Raw genomic sequence first — 27,450 nt, 5'->3', positions numbered from 1 at the left:
TCATCCACACTGTAAACACATGTATTAAAAAAAATCCCAACAGGGCATGGTGGCTCACGCCTGTAATCCCAGCACTTTGGGAGGCCGAGGCAGATAGATTATCTGAGGTCAGGATCTCGAGACCAGCCTGACCAACACAGTGAAACCCTGTCTTTACTAAAAATACAAAAAAATTAGCCAGGCGTGGTGGCAGGTGCCTGTAATCCCAGCTACTTGGGAGGCTGGGGCAAGAGAATTGCTTGAACCTGGGAGGCGGAAATTGCAGTGAACTGAGATCATGCCATTGCACTCCAGCCTGGGCAACAGAGCAAGACTCTGTCTCAAAATAATAATAATTCCAAGTAAAAATTTATTCTGGTCTGAGTAGATAAAACATCAATGCTCCCAAAGGAAAAGCAGTCTATCATTGGAGGAGCCATATGACAAGCCTTTGTGCTCTACAGCAAACACTAAAGACTGGTTTACATACGTCTCCAGTAACAATATGGCACTTGACTTGTAGACATGTCAGAACCTTGACCCTATTTCTTTTGTGGCAGAGTGTGTTGCGTTGAAAATTGAGTGTGTATACTTCTATCAACCTTGTAAATAAGTGTATATGTATATATACATATATATGATGAAGGTTGATGGGATTAAGGGGATTAGAGTGATTATGGGAGCAGCTAAAGATGAAGGGGCTCAGTTTACTCAGCACTAAATTCTAGAAAGCACTTTGGCCTCTTGCTGTAGAGAGCAGGTTTCTATGGTACCCTTGGTTAGGAAAGGGACACAGAAATCTGGGATGTCCTGTTTGCTCCCACACTGTCTCATCTAGTACCCCTGGAGGAGGCTTACCAGAGAGAGCAAGGAAGCATCAAAAATTGATAATTCAAGATTTTTTTTTGAGAAGCTCTTTTATTTTGCTTCTTCACCCTTTCTAAAAGTTTAAGGAATTTTTCAAGCTCTCCAAAAGAGGGCAAAGATTAATCTACCATGCATCTACCTTGCAGTGTGGGGATTCTGTTGAGTGGTAGTATTGTTGAGCAGTACATGCATAAAGCACAGATTCGCATTTCATAGTATTAGCCAATACCAGCTTTGGTGATGTTAGCAGTTCTGGAGCTTAATTTTCTATGGATCATCTGTAGTGTGTAAATGTATTGCCTTCTGCCCACCTTGATACATAAACTTTTGCAGGAATGGACAACCCCTGAGAGCTGTTTAACTTTCATACCACACAAAGCTGCTTGCCATTCTCTTGTGTTATGACAATAATTGTTATCTGTCATTTTGTACTGTAAATTCCTGGCAAATGCTTTACAGTCAATAATGTTGCTTTAAATTGTTGCCCTCCCAACATGCTTGATGTTTGGCCTAATCTCCAGGCCAAAAGACTGAGATGAATCAAAACCAGTGAACTATTTTTTAATGTTTTTGAATTCCCTTTTAACCCAGTGTACTAGGTCAATCAGAAGGCATCTGAGAGGAGAAAAAAAAGCAAAAAATAATTTTTAAAAAATTGATTCCCATATTGCATTGATTTTTAAAAACCTAAAATATGTACGTTTGTGTTTAACTCATATGGACAAAGGGATTAATTATTTGAAGTTGCTTTTTTGACTCTGCCCACTTCTATTTTTTTTTCCCAAGACAGAGTGTCACTGTGTCACCCAGGCTGGAATGCAATGGCGTGATCTTGGCTCAGGGCAACCTCCGCCTCCCGGGTTCAAGAGATTCTCCCTGTCTCAGCCTCCCAAGTAGCTGGGATTACAGGTGCCCACCTGTAATACACCAGGTGTATGTGACTCACCCACAATTCCTTGGAGATCAAAATCCTACAGATGCCTCCTGATCAGACACAGCCCTAACTCTTCAACAACTGTAGCAAAAGCTGCACAGTACAAACCCAAAAAAGAGCAAGCTCATTTATTTGGAATCCAAGTCACGTATGTTCTGTCCAGTCAATGTTGGTTACTAAATACAAACCTTAATTCAGGAAGTAACCTTTTTTTTTTTGCATGAAGCGTTGGGAGAGGGAATTTAAACGGTATCAACTTTTGACCAAAAAGTCTTGTTCTTGTACTGACGCAGCACTCTTTCTCCTACACCTCCTGCAAGAGGGATCATTAATATAGAAGAAATGCAAGGAAAGAGTGTAAATGTAATTCTATATCTCGCTAGAAAACATGTGAGTGACCAATCAAAAGTTCAGTCTTCTTTTCCAGTCTTACACTGCTCTGCCTGGTGCTGAGTTCCTGTGGGTCCCTCTTAAAGTACAGACTTAAAATTGGAAGTATTGCTGAAGTATAACATCTAATGACGAGTGGCACTTAAACTATCTGGGACACCACTATTGGACACAGTGTTACAGAGGCAGCTGTCCAGCTTGTTGCTTGGTTCTTGAATATAAATCATGAAATGGAAATATGCTCTAAGGACTTGGTCAAAGCCTGGTCTTTTTTTTGTCCCTCATATTAAGGAGGATTGTTACTACTGGAAAGTGTTTTCAGATTATTTCCAATATTGGAATGTATTTTTTAAAGTAATGGTAATTTTTTTCCAGTGGTTCATTTGGATGATAACTAGTTCCTATTTTTAATATTAAAACTATATTCAACTCATGGTTTAGCCTTTGGTTGCATCGCTGTGTAATGGGTTATGGACTGTCACACACCTTCCCACCTCTGGGCCTGTGTGTTTTCTCTCCCCGTATGTTCTGATGGGAGAGAAACTTTTTTGTCTTTCCCTTAGGAAAGGAATAAAGTTATTCTAAAATGATCTTTTACTGAAGTAAGGGAGAGGGAAACCTAAATATACCTCTAAATTATTTCAAGTTGGTCCCAGTATCATAAGATGGGTTGGCCTGAAGTGGTAGGAGGGTGGGGTTGGTTATCAGTATTTGTTTTCAGAATGAGGCGGGAGTGTCTTTCGTTTGCCACGTGCTTTGTGCTTGACACCTTCATGCTTGATTAGAACAAGACAACTCAGCATAAAGGCTTGAGTGTAAATTGTTAGAGTCAAAATATCTCATTCTGATAACTTAAACTGTTTTCTTTTTAATAGGGATGGGAGAAACCGTACTTTGCCCCCAAAGGGAGAGTGTCTGCACTAAAAATGTAGAAACTCTTTGGAAGCTCATAACCTTATCAGACACTGCCTTTACCACACTCCTGACCTTCTAGATTAGTAACAAAAGAGATGAAATAAGTTCTTGGGAATTAAGCTATATTATCTTAATTTGAGAATTTTTTTCAATGTTCTGGGTATCTTTAAATGTGTTATTGTGGAATTATTTTCTTGCCAAATACCTTCGTCAAGCAAAAATTACTGGTCTCATGAGAGCTGAAGTAACTCAGCTCTTTGGCGAACTTCAGTGGACTTTGGTGAGCTCATAGCTCTACTTTACGTCTTTAAAAACAGTTTTTTTAAAAACTCTCATATCTACTCTCAGATACTTTTAAACATATTGTTTCCTTAGAAGATTCAGGATTTTTTTTATTTTACGTCTTTCATACTGGAAGTCTGGACTATATGATAAAAATATTTCAATTTCGTACTCTTCTAACACCTGAAATTTGGAGCCCTTAAAATTTTCATATAGAAGGGAAATAGTTTAGTAAGTTATGGGGTTTTGTCGTCCTTAGTATTGGTTCTCAAATTTTAGCAGACATTTGAGTTGCCTGAAGATCTTGTTAAAACATAAGGACCTAAGTCTAAGCCTCAAACTCATGAATTCTGATTCAGTAGGTCTGGAATGGCACTCATGAATTTGAATGCCTAGCAAGCACCCAGGTACTGCTGCTGCTAGTCCAAGAGCCAAACTTGGAGAATCAATGCACTCTAAATCACATATTTCCAAAAAAGAAACAGGAACATTTAACCCTTTAAAAAATTAATGGATCTCTAATGCCAGACCTCCTGGAAAACTAGAAGTCAGTACTTAACATTTTTTTATGCTACAAATTTGAGCCTTTGTGTCAAAATTAGATTTAGAACAGCTATTTTGGTCATAAATTATGATCTCTAACAATCATAAATATCTACAGAAATATTCAAAAACAAATCTAGCAACAATATCTGCAAATCTCATATGATAGCTAAATCCATTAATATGTATATTAAAACTTTTGCAACAACTTTGTAAGTACTTAGAAATAAAGGTAAGTCCATAATGTTGTTTTATATTTTGGAGTTGTCTCACCATCTTGTATACACATTTTAGTATTTTTAATAATAATATAATTGTTACAAAAATTCCTTTGAAGCTATGTGGATATACATTATTTTTTTAAAGGCTACATAGCATTCTGCTCAGATAACAACTCACAATTTGCAGAAAAATTTTCTTTATTTATTTAACAAATATTTATTGATTGCCTATTGTATACCAGTCACTTTTCCAGTTTTTCATTATTATAAGCAGCATTAGTCAATGTTTTCTGTAATCATTATCACATTCAACAAACAGGTTAAATAGCTCTATTAATATTTTTTCTTAATTATGAATAACATAACAACTAAGTGATAGCATAATTGTATTTATAAATATTGCATTTTCTGCAGTTGGTTTTTTCCTTAAAATTAAAGAATATAAGATTATTCAGTTTAAGTTTATTTCTAAAACTGTATGCATTTAAATATTGATAAATTCCTTTCTAAAATTATTGTAAAATATTATATTGCTTCCAGTATTGTTCTCCCTCAGTCTAGCCAACATGAGGAATTTATCATTTGTTATTTTTTATACTTAATAATAGAAGGCATACTGTATCATATATAAGTACATAACAACTACAGTCAGATTGCTTGGGTTTAATTCTAGTGCTACCATTTATCCTTTGTGAGGTGACTTTAGTTGCTTAATCTTTCTGCATCTGTAAAATAAGCATATTGAATAAATAATTCTGTAAAGTGCTTAGCAGAGTGACTCAAAAATGGACACTTAATGGTGCTACATATTATGTCCATTAATGTTTTATTTAAAATTTTATTACAAAGAAATCATAGACAAGACAAACAAATGGAAACACATTCCTATGCTCATGGATGGGGAGAATCAATATTTTGAAAATGACCATACTGCCAAAAGCAATCTACAAATTCAATGCAATTCCCATCAAAATACCCCCACCATTCTTCACAGAATTAGAAAAACAATTTTAAAATTGATATGGAACCTAAAAAGAGCCTGCATAGTCAAAGCAAGACTCAGCAAACAGAACAAATCTGGAGGCATCACATTATCCAACTTCAAACTATACTGTAAGGCCATAGTCACCAAAACAGCACAGTACTGGTCTAAAAATAGGCACATAGACTAATGGAACAGAATAAATAACCCAAAAATAAAACCAAATACTTACAGCCAACTGATCTTTGACAAAGCAAAGAAAAACATGAAGTGGGGAAAGGACACCCTGTTCAACAAATGGTGCTGGGATAAATTGGCAAGCCACATGTAGGAGAATGAAACTGGATCATCATCTCTCACCTTATACAAAAATCAACTGAAAATGAGTCAAATACTTAAATCTAAAACCTGAAACCATAAAAACTCATGACATCAGAAAAACCCTTCTAGATATTGGCTTAGGCAACGATTTCATGACCAAGAACCCAAAAGCAAATGCAACAAAAACAAGGATAAATAGATAGGACTAAAAAGCTTCTGCACAGCAAATGAAATAATCAGCAGAGTTAACAGACAACTTACAGAGTGGGAGAAAATATTCACAATCTATACATCTGACAAAGGACTAATATCCAGAATCTACGAAGAACCCAAACAAATCAGCAAGAAGAAAACAAAGAATTATATCAAAAATTGGGCTAAGGACAGGAATAGACAACTCTAAAAAGAAAATATACAAACGGCCGACAAGCATATGGAAAAATGCTCAACATCACTAATGATCAGGGAAATATAAATCAAAACCACAGTGTGATACCACGTTACTTTTGCAAGAATGGCCATAATCAAAAATTCAAAAAATAATAGATGTTGGCGTGGATGTGGTGAAAAGAGAACACTTTTACACTGTTGGTGGGAATGTAAACTAGTACAACCATTATGGAAAACAATGTGGAGATTCCTTAAAGAACTAAAAGTAGAACTACCAGTTGATCCAGCAATCCCACTACTAGGTATCTATCCAGAGGAAAAGAAGTCATTATATGAAAAAGATTCCTTGCACACACATGTTTATAGCAGCACAATTTGCAACTGCAAAAATATGTAACCAGTCCAAATGCCCATCAATCAATGAGTGGATAAAGAACATGTGGGAAATGTATACATATACACCATGGAGTACTATTCAGCCATTAAAAGGAACAAAATAATGGCATTCACAGCAACCAAGATGGAATTGGAGGCCATTATTCTAAGTGCAGTAACTCAGGAATGGAAAACCAAACATCGCATGTTCTCATTCATAAGTGGGAGCTAAGCTATGAGGATGCAAAGGCCTAAGAATGCCACAATGGATTTTGAGGACTCAGGGGAAAGGGTGCGAGCAGGGTGAGGGATAAAAGACTACATATTGGGTACAGTGTACACTGCTTGGGTGATGAGTTTACCAAAATCTCAAAAATCACCACTAAAGACTTTATTCATGTAACCAAACACTGTCTGTTCCCCAAAAACCTATTGAAATAAAAAATAAATTTAAAAAATTGTTTAATAGCAGGGGATTTAATATCTTTAAGTAGAACATCAACTAATAAATGTGAAAGAGATGGTAGACTTAGAAAATCACCATTTTGCTACAATTATAATAAAAATTATAAGGAAAAATTTAAGCAAAAATTATCAGTGAATACTTAAATGAGTAGGTCAAAGTTTGGGGAATAAAGAATATTTATGTATTGTCAAAGTACCTCTCCACAAATTACTTATAAGTTACTAAGGGGAAAATAGTAAATTTATAATGGAGAAACCTGGCAGAACCATCTTAGCCAACTGATTATAGCTAATATCACCAGTAATGGGACAGATCAACATCATGTGCCTTCCAACGTAATGTGCTGAGAAGACAATCTCATGTCTGTTTTCCTATATGACATTTATGACCTAGATCTAATCAGAGGAAATATCAGACAGATCCAAACTGAGTGACATTCTACAAAATAACAGGAACTCTAAGCTGCCAACGTTATAAGAGAAAAGACTGAGGAGCTAATCCAGATTAAAAGACCCTCAAAGGACATGACCACTAAGTGAAATTTTTATTCCTGAGTTGAATTTTAGACTAGGAAATAAAATCAATATAGGATATCATTTGGATAATGGATTAAATTTGAATATTGGCTCTGGATGACATAATATTATTGTATGAATGGTATTTTTTTATATTGGTCATTTTACTAGTTATGCAAGAGAATGTCTGTTCTTAGGAAATACACATTGTTCAAAAGGTTAAAAAAAGTTTATTAAAAGAGTAAATGATAAAGCAACTAGGGCAAAAATGTTAATAATTTGTGAATCTGGGTAAAGGATATATGAGTATTATTTGTTCTATTCTGATAATCTCTATGTAACCTTGAAATTATGTCAAAATAAAATGTTTATAAATAAATAAATAAATAGATAGATAAAATTTTATTACACAAAATTGTCCAGGAAATAGGGAAGAAGAAACACTTCCAATTTGTCTTATGAGGCCAGTGTCAACTTGATAACAAAATTAAACGAAGACATTATACACACACACACACACACACACAGACAAACACACAGACGAAAAATAACTTTAACCATTCCAATAGATACAGCAAAACATTTGAAAAAATTTAACATTTACTAAAGATAAAATCGCTGAATTACTGAGCATACTCAGATGAAAAGGGAATGTTTGATCTGAAGAAAAGACTCTACATAAAAGCTACAGTATATATCATACTTGATGAAATACTTTAAATTTCCACTATAGGTTAAGAAATAAGATAAGAATGACTACTGTCGATATTTCTGCTCAGTAGCCCAATAGAGCCAGGAAAATGATAAAGAAGGTATAAAATTTGAAAATAGATGATGTGGTTGGGTGCATAAAGATTTGGAAAGGAAATATACCTAAACTATTAGAATTAAATAGTAAACTAAATAAAATACAAAGGCCATAAAATTTTAGTAGCATCAAAAGGCTCCCAATATTTAGGAACAAATTTAATTAAATATTGGCAAAATCTCTACATTGAAAACTACAAACGATTACTAAAAAAATTTTAAATAGACAATAAATCAAGGAATATTACATTTTTATAAAGTGGAAATTTCAATATTGCTAAGAAGTCAATTCTTCCCAAATTTATGTTTAAATTCATTGTGATTCTCAGTAAAATGCAAGTAGGTTTTTGGCTTTATGGAAATTCACAAAATGATTCTATTAATATCTAAATGCATGCAACCAAAAGCCACAATGACATGAAGAAAAACCAAGTTGGAGAATTCACACCACTGGATATCAAAACTTACAAAGCTATGATAATTAACTAGAACTATGGCATAGAATCAAGTATCAAGAATCACATCACATATAAACATCACCAAATTTATGACAAATATGCTAAACTGATTTTAATGATAATTTTAGCCATAAATACTTATATTAAAAAAGAAAAAAATAAATGTTAACTAGCTAAGTCTCTAATGTGAAAAATTACAAATACAAATGGAAAAATTTCAAAATAAGTGCAACAACTGATACAGTGTTACGATAAGAGCAAGAGTTATTGAAATTAAGAACAATAGAGGGAAAGATATTAAATGTCAAATTTCTGGCAAAATCTTTTAAGAATAATACCTGATAATGCACAAATTAATAATATTAGGGATTGAAAGGAAACATAACTTCAGGTAACCACAAAAATAAGATAAGATAAAAGAATAAATTATGAAACGTTATGCCAATAGGTTTGAAAAAACAGTGAATATAATTTAGTAACGGTGAAGAACAATTTAAAAAAATATACTGGCTTCCTTGCTATTAATTATACATTCTAAGAATGCTCCTATCTCTGGACTTTGCATTGGTTTCTCTGCTTGGAATGTTTTTCCTCAGATACTCAATTAGCTAACTGTATTTAAGCTTTATTTTTACATGTGGTGCTATTAGTGAAAACTTTACAATATAAAATAGTTTGTTTCCTGCACTATGTCACTTGCCTTGCTTTCTTTACCTCTGTAATGTGTGTTGCCATCTAACCCAGTTCATGCTTACATGTTTATTTGTTAGTGGTTTCTCTACCACTATAGATTGTACTTCATGAATATGAAAACTTTGTCTAATTCATCACTACTGGATTTTCAGTTGGAGTTCCAATAAATTCACATGAATAAATGATGAATAAAAGAATTAAAACTGTATGATGGTCTTAAAAGATATAGGAAAAAGAAACATTGCATACAAGTCAGCATATATTTATGATGAAAAGTTTAGCAGACCTGAAATAAGAAGGGACTTTGTCAATTTAATAAAGCCTCCTGGGGTAGATCAGTACTTTAATGGGCTCAATGAACCATGCCCCCAGTACTCACATTTGTTTCACAATGACTTACTCCACAGTTGGCCATGTGATAAGTTTGACCAATGTGACAGATCTAAGCAGAGGCTTGATAAATGGTTGTACCTGTGGCTTATATTCTTCAAACACCTGTTCTTCAGATTATCCTTGGAACCTAGCCATCATTTTGTGAGGAGCCCAACCTAGCCATGTAGGAAGGTCATATGGAGAACCATATGGAGGACCAGCCAACAGCTCTAGCTAGACTTCTAGGTAAAACCTAATACTAACTTTATTGGAACAGTGGCAAGCTGTCTTTACCAAGCTCTGCTAAAGTAAATAAGTTAAATAGTTATTGTTTGAAGTCACTGTTTTGGGATGTCTCCTTATACACAAATAGATAAATGAAACAGTTGTCCATCTAAAACCTAGGTCAAAACATGTACTCAGTGAGAACAAGACATGACTGCCACTTGTTATCACTTTAATTCCACACTGTTTTGATTGTTTTAGCTGGTTCATTAAGATAAAGAAAATTAATAGGAACTAGAATGGAAGTTTAAAAACTTTCCTTAATTATAGGAGCTATATTTCCCTACTTAAAAAAATCCCTGGCCGGGCGCAGTGGCTCACGCCTGTAATCCCAGCATTTTGGAAGGCCGAGGCGGGTGGATTACGAGGTCAGGAGATCGAGACCATCCTGGCTAACACTGAAACCTCGTCTCTACTAAAAATACAAAAAAATTAGCCGGGCGTGGTGGCAGGCGCCTGTGGTCCCAGCTACTCCAGAGGCTGAGGCAGGAGAATGGCGTGAATCCGGGACGCGGAGCTTGCAGTGAGCTGAGATCATGCCACTGCACTCCAGCCTGGGCCACAGAGCAAGACTCCGTCTCAAGAAAAAAAAAAAAAAAAATCCCTAAGAATCTGCAGATAAAACATTAGAAAAATGAGATAATTTAGCAAATCCCTTGGCCCAGGTATCAAATTGGTATATTTCTATATACCAGCAACAAAGAGTAAAATGTAGTTTGGAAAATATAATTTTGATAACTACCAAAGTAATAATGTCCAGATGTAAATCTAATAGAACATAGAAAAGCTTTACACAGAATATTATAAAGCTTTACTGAAATACATTAGAGAAGATCTAAATAAACATGGATATTTACCTTGATAGTGGTCGAGGAGTTATCTTTAGTAACTTTTTTTTTTGCTAACATATAGAGTCAATGAAATTTTAATTAAAAGATACTTTTAATTTATAAAAAAATTTATTGCACCAATTCTCACATTTATGCAAAGAGGGAAGAGTGCAAGATAACAAAAAAAAGTTAAAAAAAAGGAATAAAATTCAGAGATTTGTTCTAATAGCAAGATTTACAATGTATAGGAAATAAGACAGTACAGTGTTAGCACAGGAACAGACAGGTAGATGAGTGGACAAAAAGAGAGGACACCAAAGAGATCTGTGTATATATATATATATACATACACACACACACACATTGCAAGTCAGTAAATGGCACTGGGGCAATTGGTTTTCCACATTAAGAAAAGAAAAATAAATAGATTGAAATATTTCTCACTATGAGTGTATCTAAAAATGAGTTTCAGGTGGATTAAAGATTGAAATATTAAAGTCAAAACTTTAAAACTTTTTAAAGTACCTATAAAGTGATTATCTTCATGTCCTTGGGAGTGGAAAACATTCCTTAACAAAAGAACTAAAAAAGACTTTAGCATAAAGAGAAAGACTTATTTTAATAATTCTGCAATCTAAAATTAGAGCATCTTCACATCAAAGGAAACCACAGAATGAATGAAAAATCAGGCTACAGAAGGGAAAGGGATATCTGCCACTTCTATTAAGTGGCACAGTTTAGTATTCTAAAGAGACACATAATTCCCTTAAAAATAAGAAAAAGAAAATGGCCAAAATGAAAATGAGCAAAAGTCTGCAAACAAACCCAAATGCCTAGTAAACACATAAACAAAAATGTCTAATAAGATAGAAAAAGCAAATTAAAAGTAGAGTGTGCTGTATCTGTCAGTATCCTTAGAGTAGTAACTCGTTGGATAAGTATGTAAAGCTCTGAGAGCTCATATACAAGGTTGGTAAGGGTGTAAATTGCTAAAACTACTTTGAAGAATGGTTTCACATTATATCAGGAAGCTTTAGATGTCAAAGGGAAAAACATAATTTTTCAGAAATTTATAGTGGATACCTTTTAGAAACAGGGAAGTAGGAAAAGGAGCCTAGAGCTGTGCATAAAGGGAAATAAAATACGCTCATAAAGAATTATGCCTTTTAAAGTTATTGGACTCAAATCTTATGAACTATTAATGGTTATTGCTTTAACCATTATTATGAAGTATGAATTTCAGTTGCATTGTTTTTTGTAATCTTCCTTCTGAGGGTAAAAATCAAACAAAGAGTTATAAACGTAGGGATTCTGTTTATAATGCTATGACTTTTGGTCTCAAGTTGTGTCATGTTTCTTTAGGGAAAGGCTGGAATTCCTTCCCTTTCCTTTCTTATTCTTTCATTTTCTTTTCTTTCATTTATTTATTTCTTTCCTTTTCTTTCCATCCCATTCCTTTCCTTTTCTTTTCCTATCTCTCTCTATAAACATGTAAGAATGCATGCATATTCACTGCACTACTCTGGTAATGTCTTACTGATATATTCCTGTCCATTTATAAATCAAAATAGAAAGCTGCTATAATTTAACAACATGGACAGCATTGAAAGGTATGGATAACAGGACAATTTTAACTCATGTGTTGATGTGATAATATGTCTCATAGAACGTCAACTCAAGAAAGATATAAGACATGGCATAATGTGTGTATGTGCATATTTGTGTCCCTGTTAGTATTGAAAAGTTATCATATTAAAAATGAACAAAGGGAAAAAGTGCATGAGGTGCCGGGAGTCTAGGAGAAACCAGGAATAAGCTTCCAGGTGTTTTCTTCCAGTGAGTTACATTGATGTGCTTAATTGTGCCATCAATGGTACGATAACACATGCAGAATAATGCCAACCAGGAAGCTCACTCAAGTTTGATGTAGAAGGTTTTTATGGGGAATCAGTCAGGTAGGCATACGGCACCTGTGTAGCTGACCTCAGCTACTCAGACCCCAGCCCACCAGAGCAAAAATAGTCACCATAAATCGCCTTGTTAGCATAATCTATCTGATCAAATTTATATTGTGTGACCCAATAAAACAAATTATTTTTTTAAAAAAACATTTTATTAGGCAGGATATTCAAAGAACTTAGAGCTCCTCTTCCAGGAGCCTGCCAAGGGCCAGTCCTGAATATAGGCCTTTCTTGGGAATATACAGCGTTCTGCAACACAGACATGGAAAGTTAACCCTTTTCTGCATAATGGTTGACTGATATATTTTGATATATCAGATGCGTTAGGTCTTTTGCAACTGAAAAAAAGAGAAGCAAAACTATATTCATAAAATAATATCAAATTTTTCCTTAAAATACCATAGTGGTAAAGAATGAAAACTTGGGGGCCAAACTGCCTTGAGTTTGAGTCCCAGGTTAGCTAGTAGTTTGCTAGTGACTGTAGATAAGTTGATTAGTGACCTGTGCCTTAATTTCCTTATCTTTAAAATAGGAATATCAATATTATTTGCCTCACAAGATTTATTGTGAATGTTGAACACAATAATACCTTTGAAGCCTAGAATAATCCTTGGCATAAGTAGTACTTATTACATGTCATTATTATTATTATAGTTTTATTATACACTAGCACAGGCATAAGAAAGCAGATCGAGAGATATGAGCAAAAAGTGTTCCAAAAAGTTAAAAGCGAAAAAACAAAAACAAAAAAACACCTCAAGCTATTTAGGCTATTTTATAAAGAGAGAAGAGTTATGATTTTGTTAAGATAGTAACATTAGGGAAACAAGGTGAGGGATAAAAAGAGAAGCCTCTGTATTGTTTTTACAAATTTTTTACAGGTTTAAAATTTCTCCAAAGTTTAAAAGTGAGGTAACATTGTATTCTATTTGAGTAATAAGTATTAGAAAGCAGGGTAGTGCCAAGAATTGGGACAGCTGAGGAAATGACAGGAACACGTCTGCCCCGCTGGTAGGAGTGTAGCCTCATGGAAGCATTCTGGAGCACATTCTGGGTATAAAAATTCAAATTAAGTCTCTCATATATTGGACCTGAGCAATTTTGCTTCCAGGTATATATCCTAAATAAATCCTTACACAGGTCCATAACAACACTTGTTTGGCATAATTTATGGTAATGGGGAATTAGAAGCAACCCAGATGTCCATCAACGGGAGAGCGGATTTGCGAAGGTTGAGGATGTACAACATCAAAAAACATGCAGTTTTTAGAAAAAGTGGGATAGATATAGACATTGTAACGTGATAGCTCTTAAAAGTAGTGTGCTGAGTGAAAAAAAGTAAGAAACTGAATAAGATTATAATGTAATACTATTTTATAGAATAAAATATCCTAAAACAACAATACTAATAGAAATTAAGAGCCCATAAAATGTTACACATGAAACTTATAATAATTGTTTTCCTTAGGGGGAATGGTAGTAGAAACAGACAAGAAAGAAATGTTATAAATAAAGATGAGAGAGATCGTGCACATATTAATGAGGACAGGGTGCCATGAACTGATAAATGTAATGAACTCAACCTTCTGCACTTGAGATCCAACCACATAATAAAAGGAAAAAAGAAATAATATATGCAATTTTGTCTATATATATATATCAAAATTAAAATAGTGATAACCTCTAGGAATCACTATTAAAGAGGAAATTCTTATTTTAATGTTATTTCTACAACATTTGAAACAATTTAAGGAGCATGATGTGTAATTTTTGTATTCAAAACTTAAAATGTGAATAATTAGTAATAAATTTAATAAAGGAACAAGACTGCCTCACTGAAAGCCATGTAACGTTACTGAAAGAAATTAAAGACCTAAAAAATGGGAAGCTATGTTGTGTTTATGAATTAAATGACTCAATATTAAGACTTCTATTTTCTCAGAAATGATCTATAGATTTGATGCAATCCTAATAAAAATGCCAGCATGATTCTTTTTAGTACGAATTAACAAGCTAATTCTAAAGTGTATATGGAAATGCAAAAGACTTGGAAAATCAAAGCCTAGAAAATCAAAAGATTAGAGGCATTAAACTACCTGACTTCAAGAATTGTTATAAAGGGCACGGCGTGGTGGCTCACGCCTGTAATCCCACCACTTTGGGAGGCCGAGGTGGGCGGATCACGAGGTCAGGAGATCGAGACCATCCTGGCTACCACGGTGAAACCCCGTCTCTACTAAAAATACAAAAAAATTAGCCAGGCATGGTGGTGGGCGCCTATAGTCCCAGCTACTTAGGAGGCTGAGGCAGGAGAATGGCGTGAACCCGGGAGGCGGAGCTTGCAGTGAGCCGAGATGGTGCCACTGCACTCCAGCCTGGGCGACAGAGCAAGACTCTGTCTCAAAAAAAAAAAAAATCGTTATAAAGTTGCTGAAATCAGTATGGTATGGTATTAGTTAAAAATAAACACATAGATCAATGAAAAAGAATAGTAAGCCCATATATTGACAAGGTGCTAAGGCAAATCAATGGGGGAAAATAATGTCTTTTCAATAAATCACACTAAAAACTATATATCTGTATAGAAAAAGAATGAGCACTAACACTCACTTTATACTACACTCAAAAATTAACTCAATAAGGATCACAGACTTAATGAAGTATAGAAGCTAAAACTATTCATTTTCTAAATGGTCACATAGAAAAATATCTTTATAATTTTAGGCCGGGCGCGGTGGCTCATGCCTGTAATCCCAGCATATTAGGAGGCCAAGGCAGGTGGATCATTTGAGGTGAGGAGTTCAAAACCAGCCTGGCCAACATAGTGAAATCCCATCTCTATTAAAAATACAAAAAAAAAAAAAAAAGACAGAAAGAAAGAAAATGAGCCAGCATAGCAGCACACACTTGTAATCTCAGCTACTTGAGAGGCTGAGGCACGAGAATTGCTTGAACCAGGAGGTGGAGGTTGCAGTGAGCCAAGATTGCACCACTGCACTCCAGCCTGGGTGACAGAGTGAGACCCTGTCTCAAAAGAAAAAAAACTTTGTAATTTTAAAGAAGGTATTTTTGGAAGATAGGACACCAAACATGAATTATAAAACACAAAGTTGATAGATTGAACTACATCAAAATTTTTAAAGTTTTACTCTCCAAAAGAACCTGATGGAAAAAAAAGACAACCACAGGAGATTAGAAAAAACATTTGTAATACGTGTATCTGACAAAAGATTTTTACCCAGTATATATACATATATACACACATATGTAAATGTCTTCATAATAGAAAGATTAACAACTTGTTTTAAAAATGGGCCAAGTGTCTGAGCAAACACTTCACAAATGAAGACACACAAATAACTAATAAGTCCATGAAAAGATGTTCAACCTTGTTGAACAGGGCAATACAAAATAAACTCATCGATATATATCACCATGAATGTGTTTAAAAAGCTAAAAGTTTTTCAAAACACCTGACAAGGTAGCCAAGATGGTCTTGATCTCCTGACCTCGTCATCCACCCACCTCGGCCTCCCAAAGTGCTGGGATTACAGGCATGAGCCACCACGCCCAGCCCTTTATAACAATTCTTGATTATCTAGGGAATATAATATGGAACAACTACTTTAGAAATCAGTGTGGGTGGCTGGAAAGATGGTGGAATAGAAACAGCTTCGGTCTGCAGCTCCCACTGAGATCAGTGCAGAAGCCAGATGATTTCTGCATTTCTAACTGAGATACCCGACTAACCTCACTGGGACTGGTTAGACAGTGGGTGCAGCCCAGGGAGGGCTAGCCGAAGCAGGGTGGGGCATCGCCTCACCCGGGGAAACGCAAAGGGTCAGACAACTCCCTCCCCTAGCCAAGGGAAGCCATGAGGGACTGAGCCATGAGGAACAGTGCACTCCAGCCCAGATACTACGCTTTTCCCATGGATTTCGCAAACCACAGAACAGTAGATTCCCTTGGGTGCCTACGCTACTGGGGTCCTGGGTTTCAAGCACAAAACTGGGCGGCTTTTTGGGCAGAGACTGAGCTAGCTGCAAGAGTACAGCTAAGGCAGTGTTTAAAGGGAAATTTATAGCACTAAATGCCCACAGGAGAAAGCAGGAAAGATCTAAAATCGACACCCTAATATCGCAATTAAAAGAACTAGAGAAGCAAGAGAAAACAAATTCAAAAGCTAGCAGAAGACAAGAAATAACTAAGATCAGAGCAGAAATGAAGGAGATAGAGACACACAAAAAAATTCAAAAAATCAATGAATCCAGGAGCTGGTTTTTTTGAAATAATTAACAAAGTAGACTGCTAGCCAGACTAATAAAGAAGACAAGAGAGAAAAATCAATAGATACTATGAAAATGATGAATGGAATATCACTGCTGATCCCACAGAAATAGAAACTACCATCAGGGAATACTATAAACATCTCTATGCAAATAAACTACAAAATCTAGAAAAAATGGATAAATGCCTGGACACATAAACCCTTCCAAGACTAAACCAGGAAGAAGTCTAATGCCTGAATAGACCAATAACAAGTTCTGAAATTGAGGTAGTAATTAATAGCCTACCAACCAAGAAAAGCCCAGAACCAGACAGATTCACAGCCGAATTCTACCGCAAGTACAAAAAGGAGCTGGTACCATTCCTTCTGAAAATATTTCAAACAATAGAAAAAGAGGGAATCCTCCATAACTCATTTTATGAGGCCAGCATCAACCTGATACCAAAACCTGGCAGAGACACAACAAAAAAAGAAAATTTCAGGCCAATATCCCTGATGAACATTGATGTGAAAATCCTCAATAAAATACTGGCAAACCGAATCCAGCAGCACATCAAAAACTCATCTACCATGATCAAGTCAGCTTCATCCCTGGGATGCAAAGCTGATTCAAATATGCAAATCAATAAATGGAATCTATCACATAAACAGAACCAATGACAAAAACCACATGATTATCTCAATAGATGCAGAAAAGGCCTTCGACAAAATTCAACAGCCCTTCATGCTAAAAACTCTCAATAAACTAGATATTGATGGAATGTATCTCAAAATAATAAAAGCTATCTATGACAAACTCACAGCCAATATCATACTGAATGGGCAAAAGCTGGAAGCATTCCCTGAGAAAACTGTCACAAGACAAGGATGCCCTCTGTCACCACTCTTATTCAACATAATGTTGGAAGTTCTGGCCAGGGCAATCAGGCAAGAGAAAAAAATAAAAGGTATTCAAATAGAAAGAGAGGAATTCAAATTGTCTCTGTTTGCAGATGACATGATTCTATACTTAGAAAACCCCATCATCTCAGCCCAAAATCTCCTTAAGCTTATAAGCAATTTCAGCAAAGTCTCAGGATACAAAATCAATGTGCAAAAACCACAAGCATTCCTATACACCAATAATAAAAAAAACAGAGAGCCAAATCATGAGTGAACTCCCATTCATAACTGCTACAAAGAGAATAAAATACCCAGGAATACAACTTACAAGGCATGTGAAGGACCTCTTCAAGGAGAACTACAAACCACTGCTCAAGGAGAGAGGGCACAAACAAATGGAAAAACATTCCATCCTCATGGGTAGGAAGAATCAATATCATGAAAAATGGCCATATTGCCCAAAGTAATTTATAGATTTAATGCTATCCCCATCAAGTTACCATTGACTTTCTTCACAGAATAGGAAAAAACTACTTTAAATTTCATATGGAACCAAACAAGAGCCCACATAGCCAAGATAATCCTAAGCAAAAAGAACAAAGCTGGAAGCATCATGCTACCTGACTTCAAAGTATATTACAAAGCTACAGTAACCAAAATAGCATGGTACTGGTACCAAAACAGATATATAGACCAACAGAACAGAACAGAGGCCTCAAAAATAATGCCACACATCTACAACCATCTGATCTTTGACAAACTTGACAAAAACAAGCAATGGGGAAAGAATCCCCTATTTAATAAATGCTGTTGAGAAAACTGGCTAGCCATATGCAGAAAACTGAAACTGGACTCCTTCCTTATACCTTATACAAAAATTAACTCAAGATGGATTAAAGACTTAAACGTAAGACCTAAAACCATAAAAACCCAAGAAGAAAACCTAGGCAATACCATTCAGGATTTAGGCATGGGCAGAGACTTCATGACTAAAACATCAAAAGCAATGACAACAAAAGCCAAAATTGACAAATGGGATCAAATTAAACTAAAGAGCTTCTGCACAGCAAAAGAAACCATCAGCAGAGTGAATAGGCAACCTACAGAATGGGAGAACATTTTTGTAATCTATCCATCTGACAAAGGGCTAATATCCAGAATCTACAAAGAATTTAAACAAATTTACAAGAAAAAAACAAACAACCCCATCAAAATGTGGGCAAAGGATGTGAACAGACACTTTTTGGATTCTCCAGGTTCAAGCAATTCTCCTGCCTCAGCCTCCTGAGTAGCCGGGATTACAGGTGCATGGCACCACGCCCAGCTAAGTTTTTGTATTTTTAGTTGAGATGGAGTTTCACCATGTTAGCCAGGATGGTCTCAATCTCCTGACCTCATGATCTGCCCACTGCAGCCCCCTAAAATGCTGTGATTACAGGCATGAGCCAATGCCCTGGCCTGACAGACACTTTTTAAAATAAGACATTTATGTGGCCAACAAACATATGAAAAAAAGCTAATCATCACTGGTCATCAGAGAAATGCGAATCAAAACCATAATGAGATACCATCTCATGCCAGTTAGAATGGCTATCGTTAAAAAGGCAGGAAACAACAGATGCTAGAGAGGACGTGGAGAAACAGGAACACTTTTACATTGTTGGTGGGACTGTAAACTAGTTCAACCATTGTGGAAACAGTGTGGCAATTCCTCAAGGATCTAGAATCAAAAATACCATTTGACCCAGGAATCCCTTTACAGGGTATATACCCAAAGGATTATAAATCATTCTACTATAAAGACACATGCACACATATGTTTATTGTGGAACTGTTTACAATAGCAAAGACTTGAAACCAACCCAAATGCCCATCAATAATACACTGGATAAAGAAAAGATGGCACATATACACCCATGGAATACTATGGAATACTATGCAGCCATAAAAAAGATGATTTCATGTCCTTTGCAGGGACATGGATGAAGCTGGAAATCATCATTCTCAGCAAACTAACACAAGAACATAAAACTAAACATTGCATGTTCTCACTCATAAGTAGGAGCTGAACAATGAGAACACATGGACACAGGTAGGGGAACATCACACACTGGGGCCTGTTTGGGGGTGAGGGGGTAGGGGAGGGATAGCATTAGGAGAAATACCTAACGTAGTTGACAGGTTGATGGGTGCAGCAAACCACCATGGTATGTGTATACCTATGTAACAAACCTGCAAGTTCTGCACATGTACCCCAGAGCTTAAAGTATATAAAAAAAAAGAAAAAATCTCATGTGGCAGATTAAAGAAAAAAAAACTTACTAAGGTATATGCATATGTAGATATTATAACCATTAATTCAAAAAAGTCCTATAAAAACATTTCCCATTACTGAGCAATTGCTCATTCCCTTTGTCATTAAAACATGCACTTTGATTTACTTCAAAACTGAGGGGACTAGTCCAGTTTTGTACTCTTGTAAATTATGAGTCTTTCTTGAAGAAATCTGCAGCATTACACAAAATTGAATCAGATATTCAGATTCACAAGATTTATGCCTCCTTATCTCACACATTCATAAGTTGGATCTCTTCATTTGCAGTTTATCTATATTCTGTTTCATGGAACTAGGGAGCATCCCCTGCCTAACTCTGTAAAACCAGTTTGTCAAACTCTTGTACAGATCAGAAAAGTAAAGGAATTAATATAAATACCTCCAGTAATAGGGATGCACAAGGGTGATGACAATTTTATTAATAGATTATAGTAGTATATGCTTATATTTATAGATTATACACATCACACACACACATAAACATACACACTCACATTTGGGTAATAATGCATTTGCCATCAGTAAGGAACATAAATGACCTTATTGTTTGAGTCAGACAAATATTAATTTGAATCACAGCTTAACTACCATTTATTTGAGAAATCTCAGGAAAATTAATTAATCCTTCCTAAATTTATTGTTCCTATTGGCAAAATGGGGACAATATGTTATAGCTAGAAGAGTTGTTTTCTTGAGTCAAAAAAATGTATATATATAAAGCACTTGATACTTACTAGGGGCTGAATAAATTGTTGAAATCACCACTGTAATAATAGTAAAAGAACTTAATATGAATACTTAATATGGATAGAAAACTAGGAGGCCCACTGGAAATACCATATATGCACCATCATATTAACCCAGTTAGCTTCATCTATCTCCAACCTTATTTGTTAATAACAAGTTTTAAATTATACAGGCCAGACTCCAAACTAATTGTCTTTCTCCTTCATTTCAGAAAAATTTTCCAAAGATGACTTAAAATAACACTTGAATTGGAGGGAGGAAGGAAAGCTAATATTATTAGAGCACAACATCTTAAATTTTAAAGAATTATATTTGAGAGGAATATATACAATAGACAGCTTGGAAGAGCGTTCTGGGAAGAAGCAAGATTCACCTCTCTTCCAATCTGAAACATAATAAAAATGCCTTTCATTTGTATGGTTCTTCAGAGTTTAAACATGGCTTTTAAGCACATTTTTCTCTGAGGAAGCTCTTCCTTTGACAGCATCTTCCTCAGTGCTGCCTTCATGGCATCATTCCGTAAGCTATAGATGACTGGATTGAGTGTTGGAGGTATCACAGTATAGAATACGGAGAATACAAGGTCCACAGTCGATGAGGAATCAGAAGGCAGTCTGAGAAACTCAAAGCCTGCAGCTGAAAGAAAGAAGGTGGCTACAAATAGGTGTGGTAGGCAGGTGGAGAAGACCTTGGTCCGGCCCTCAGCTGATGGGATTCTCAGCACTGTAGAGAAGATGCGAATGTAGGAGAGCACAATGGAGATCAAACAGATAAATGCTGCAGACGTTGTGAATGCAGCCAGTGCAATCTCATTAATGAATTCATAAGAACAGGCTAGTTTCAGCATCTGAGGAACATCACAGAAGAATTGGTGAATGACTCTCTTCCCACAGAGAGGTATGGAGAAGTTAATGGCAGCATGCATGAGCCCAGAGAGGCCCCCAGCAATCCACACAGCTATCACCGCATGCCTACAGGCACGGGGATCCATAATAGTCTCATAATGAAGTGGTTGACAGATTGCTGCGTACCTGTCATAAGACATCACTGTGAGAATGGCCACTTCTGATGAGGCCAGAGCTATGAAGAAGAAAACCTGAAGAATGCACTGAACAAGAGAAATGTAACCGTTGCCCATAAGTGAATTTGCAATGGACTGGGGGACTGTGACAGAGATGAAGCAGAGGTCCAGAACAGAGAGGTGCTTTAAAAAGTAATACATGGGGGAATGGAGACGACGGTCCACAGTAATGATGGTGATAATGAGGAGGTTGCCTGTCAAAGCCAGCAGGTATGTCACCAGAAATACCAATGCATGTAAAATCTGAAGCTTACGCTCATCAGAAAACCCCATAAGAAGGAATCCACTCATTGAAGTCAAATTGACCATAGTCTCTCTGAAGATACCAAGTGTGACTCTGTTTAGGAAGCCAAAGAACAGTAGGAAGAAAATGCATGACATCTAATATATTTGTGTGTCAAGTAACTCAATTCCTCAGCATGGAGGTACTGAAATGAGATGAATTTATTTTCATTGTGATTAGTTAATATTCAATTCAAAAACGTTTTAGCAATTATTCAGAAATAGAATCCCTGAATGTGATCAACAAGTCATAAACATTTTCTGGAGCAGAGTTTGCATTGTCAAAGAGGGAGAAATTGATGGAAATGATAAAGTCTTTACCTTCAATAAAGTCAATGAAAATGATTCTAGCATACCAATCTCATTACATCTTCTATATGATGCCTTAGTATTACAACGATGCACTATATAGCTTCTTTTGCTAACCAGCTAACATGAAGTTATTGATACCGCCTTGCAAATGGATCTAGAAACAGCTCAGAGGCAGATCTAGAAACAGCTCAGAAGCTAATCTAGAAGACAGGTTAGCTCAAAGAACAGTCATATTTTTTCCTTTGAAAAGCTCTTAACATTTTAAAAAGATTACATTTGATTGTAATAAACTTTTCATAGAAATTTTGAAAAATGAAATGTCTCAAAATTGTAAAATGCAGATGCCACTGATATCAGGCATTGAATCCTGAGCTTTGGAGATCTTGCAACTAAGTGACAAAGTTCACCGTCAAAGAACGTTTAATTCTCAAAATTCTTATGACAACTTGGGGTTGGACATTTTCAATCAAATCCATTTGAAGAAATAAAGAGATTTTCTAAAATCTATGTGATAGGCAGAATGCTAGGTAGTAGAGTATATATCTTTCTAGTGCTGTGTCTCATTGTGACTTCCTGAATGAAAATATATATATATATATATTTCTTTCTAGGACTTGAAATATATTAGATAGTGGGAGCCCATTTCTTAAAATAACCAACCAAACAAAAAAAAATCTATACCAGATGTAACAATTGTTAGGAGGATTAAATGATGTAACTTTTCCTATTTCATTTTAAATGTGCTATTATTATAGAATCAACATCATCATAGAATTATTTTGTGTATCAGAATCACTCTGCTAACTAATTTTTGCCTCTTTTTTTTCTTTTTAAATCTGTGCATTTGTTGAAAGGTCAATCAGTATCATTTTCACTGAGTTTCTTCTGCACAAAGACTATTCCTTCATCATTTCTGTCCATTTCTTCACCCTTGACCAAAGGTATCTAACATATAGGTTCTAAGTAAATACTTATTTAACGGGATATCTACATAATTGATTTCAGTTCTATACAGACAAAAACTTAATGGCTAAGTTACCTGAGTTAATGCATCTGATTTTGAAGTAACTGCATCTGATATTGTAGTTTGTTTCACTTATTAATCCCTAAGCTGTAGGAAAAGGTTAAAAATCACTTAAACCAAGATCTTTTTGATTTTGCTGTAATTTATTTTGAGAACTGACTGAAACTAATTTCTAGGAAATTTTTTTTTTCCACAAGGAACAGTCTGAGGGCTGGAAGGGCCCTTAATCCCTCACTGATGGTCACACCCCCTGCTTCATGGCAGTAGGAATCAGAGGAAAACAGGGGTTACTTTCTTCAAAGTTTCTCTAGCTTTCTTGCTCCTACAGTTTTCCTGGTCCTCCATTAGGTATAGCTTAATCCCCAGTGTTGCCAATCTTAATGCCTGGCTTAACTTGCTCCAAATATTTGATGGTAGTTTTGGAATTTAAAATAAAATGTGAATAGATGAAAGCAATTCACTTATATTTTAAAACTTACTGTCTCTGGCTTGAAAATCAAAAGCATCATGTTACTTACCACTTCTAATACACATTGTTAATGTAATCTAAGAAAAACCTCTATCATTTAGCCTCCCCATTAAGGTTTCTCCATAGAGGGAAGGAGGAGAAAAATCGTAAGAAAAAACTTGAATGCACACATCATATTCTCCTCTCAACAACTCCCACCAACCTATTTTCATTTTTATTTTCTTTGAAGACATAGATAATAATTTTTATATCTGATTAATAAACGGAAAATGTCATCATTTTAATTTCACTAGTTCCAAATTGTACTGATTAATTCATCACTTATCAAATAAGAAGGAAGGGAATCATATACGTGTGGAGATACTCTTAGGATTAACGATGATACTGCGAGAACATATAAAACCTGTGTTCAATCCTTCCAAGTCATACCTGCATTAAATACTTTATTTTATAATAAAACTAAACATTTTTTGGTGGAGAGTATAATGATTCTTTCAATGTCATTTGTTTCCCCCAAGCATTTTTTTCTGTCTTCACTAACCACTTATATGCAAATTTTATCCTACAAAACATTTCTAAACTTTTCCGTTTTTTACCTCTCATATGTTGAAACCCTCAATTTTTTTGAAAGTAGTTCTCTTTTAGGTTCAGTGGTACATGTGCAAATATGTTATGTAGGTAAACTCTAATTCATTCCAGTAGCTGCTCTAAAGAGTTAGCATCCTGTGTCTCTTCTTCACTATTTTCCTCTATTTCCTGGGAGGTAGCATTGCCAATAACTTCAATGAGAAAACATAGGTAATTATATGTTAAGCCCCTCAGTTTCCTACCTGTATATAAACGAAATGATCTCTAACATGATTTAATTCCACCCACTCTAGGGTTTCAAAGGCAGAGAAAGAGCTCTTTTTTCCTTTCCAAGTCAGTGACCAACCATATACTCAACCTTGCTCTATCGCAAAGGGCATCTTTGCCACAGTGTGCGCTTGCTCTCTCTCTCTCTTTCATAATAGTGCACATTTTATGTGTGTGTGTGTGTCTGTATATGTGTGTGTATAAAATCAACACAAACTCCATGTCTAAAAATTCTAATAATGTTGATTTACTGAGATTACTCTTAATGAACCAGATTGTTTCACTATGCTCTGTTGATAGATGACAGATTAGAGATAGATAGATGATGATAGATAGATGATAGATAGATAGATAGATAGAGATAATCTTAAGACTCATCCATTTTAAAGAAAAAGAAAAGTCTTCACTCCACACTTAGGACTTACTTATAATGTCCCTTCTCTTTACAGCCATGCTTTATGAGCAGAATAGGGTATCATTCTGTGCCCTGGCACATTTGGTTCAATTTTTGAACCATGTTAATCATTCTTGCTTCATGAGTCCTCACAAACAGCTCCAGCAAATCCACAAATAACTATCACAATGGTAAATTCAATGCACTCTTTCTATTTTGTTTTTATTTTAAATTTTCTTTCTCAAATATATGACACTATTATACAGTTCTTTCTTCTAAAACAGCTGACTTCCATTGGCTCTATGCCACTTAGTTCTGGTTTTCTATTTCCTCTCTGAATATTTTTTCTTAGTCTCATTATCTGGGTCTTCTTTTAACATTTATTGAAATTTGATGGTTTGCAAAAATTTGTCCTGACACTTTCTTTCTGTACTTTTTTTTACTCAAAAATATCCCGGTGCCTTTTAAAGAAGACAGATTAACTATTTTCCTACACAATAGAAAATAATAGTCTGCTGTTTCGAGCACTACCATAGGTCTTCTGGGTTGCAGGTCCTCATATCCTGCTTCACGGTTGGCACATCACTGCCCCTGAATGGGTCTTTCCCATAAAGACTCATCTCTTCTCCCAGACATCTCCCTGTCACTGTGACCTATTTCAAAGAATGGCACAACTTTGCTTTAATCTGTATATCCAATCAAACACCAAAATTTTATTTGCTTACTATCTGTTGTAGTTATTACATCTTGCTGTCACACGTACAGATTAGTTCAAACCTTCATTATCTCTGGCAATATTTTATTCTTCAGTTTTATGTATTTCTAATCCAACTTCAATGCTGTTGCCAGGACAAATGGTGATGCAGATCACATCTTGTAACATTAATTTAGCTTTTAACTCTTTATTGACTTGATTATGCAATGATGCCCAAAAAGCTTAGGATGGCAAACAATATCTTTACAATGCTTCCTGACTGCCATTCCAGTATTATCTATCATTGTGACTTCTCTAACCCCATGCCAATCTCCATGTCTAATAATGGCGACTGACTTAATTACTCTTAATAAATCAATCAGGTTGTATCACCATGCTGTGTTTCTTTTCTTAAATCACACTATCCCTCCTGTCTGGAAGTCCTCCCATTAGAATTGCCCCTCATCGCTGAGCACGGTTGCTCACACCTGTAATCCCAGCACTTTGGGAGGCTGAGGTGGGGCAGATCACCTGAGGTCAGGATTTCAAAACCAGCCTGGCCAACATGGTGAAACCCCATCTCTACTAAAAATACAAAAATTAGCCAGGCACGGTGGTGGGCACCTGTAATCCCAGCTACTAGGGAGGCTGAGGCAGGAGAATTGTTTGAACCCAGGAGGCGGAGGTTACAGTGAGCCAAGGTCGCGCCATTGCACTCCAGCCTGGGTGACAGAGCGAGACTCGTCTCAAAAAAAGAAAAAAAAAAAGAAAAAGAAAAAGAAAGAAAAAAAATCTCCCCTCATTTGTTTGGCAAATACTTAACTATCTTTTAACACAGCTACATTGTCTCTTTCCATTTATAATTCACCTGAGTTTAACTGTCGACCCAAGAAGAATTGTCACTCTTTGGAGCCCAGATTGCATTCATTTAAGATTCCTTATAATTTATACTAACTTTTTTATGCTTTATATACTTTTTTATAATTTATACTAACTTATTTGCATAGATATCCCAGCTTATTTAAACTGTTCTTAGTTAAGGAGTGAGAAATTATATATCTTATTTAGAGTTATAACTTTGAAGACTCGCATAGTCACTGGCACTAAGCAGGTGCTACATAAATGTTGGATAAATTCCATAAAATTTGAACAAGTTTTACTCACCAGAGTGGATCTCTCGGTAGAAACAAATCTCAATTGATCCTGAGACTGAGCATCTTTGTTCTAGAATCAAGCTGGTGTTTCAGTCTGTGAAATTTCCATGTAAGGAAAGGACTGAAACGCTTTTATATAGGACCAAACAGGATGTAACTGCCCAGGGACATTTAAATTTCCTATTAACTAAGGGGTATTTGAAATGAAGCTAGTGCTGTCCAGGCACTGGGGACAAAAATCCTGTGCAGGAAAGTTGGTGTTTCAGATAAAAACTATGAGTTCAAAGCAGGGGATTTCATGGACCTCTCCCTCAAGGAATTGCCTCAGTGGAAAGTAGTTAATTATT

The 27,450-nt window shown here is 35.6% G+C and overlaps 1 protein-coding gene and 1 long non-coding RNA gene across 2 annotated transcripts in view; one reads left to right on the top strand and one right to left on the bottom strand.

Annotated features, from left to right (window-relative positions):
* LOC129144231 (uncharacterized) overlaps positions 1–23,018 on the top strand; it is a 28,519-nt gene extending 5,501 nt beyond the window's left edge. Inside the window, exon 3 of the long non-coding RNA XR_008548456.1 lies at positions 21,050–23,018. This is a non-coding gene — a long non-coding RNA (uncharacterized LOC129144231). The remainder of the gene's footprint in view (positions 1–21,049) is intronic.
* Positions 15,901–27,198, bottom strand: OR14J1 (olfactory receptor family 14 subfamily J member 1). Its single transcript, XM_054685678.1, has 2 exons — positions 27,114–27,198; positions 15,901–22,256 (listed from the first exon to the last, which is right to left on the bottom strand). Exon 2 carries the CDS (start codon positions 22,226–22,228, stop codon positions 21,263–21,265), a length of 966 nt encoding a protein of 321 aa, XP_054541653.1. The 5' UTR covers positions 22,229–22,256; positions 27,114–27,198; the 3' UTR covers positions 15,901–21,262.
* Between the last annotated feature and the right edge of the window lie 252 nt (positions 27,199–27,450).

Source organism: Pan troglodytes, chromosome 5 (genome assembly GCF_028858775.2).
Source record: "Pan troglodytes isolate AG18354 chromosome 5, NHGRI_mPanTro3-v2.0_pri, whole genome shotgun sequence".
In the NCBI taxonomy this organism is placed as follows: domain Eukaryota; kingdom Metazoa; phylum Chordata; class Mammalia; order Primates; family Hominidae; genus Pan; species Pan troglodytes.
The sequence above is the reverse complement of the archived record's forward strand: the minus strand, read 5'-3'. Positions and strand labels throughout refer to the sequence as shown.

Bases quoted from the DNA above. Each gene is read 5' to 3' on its own strand.
- OR14J1 (XM_054685678.1), bottom strand. From the start codon at position 22,228: ATGGTCAATTTGACTTCAATGAGTGGATTCCTTCTTATGGGGTTTTCT.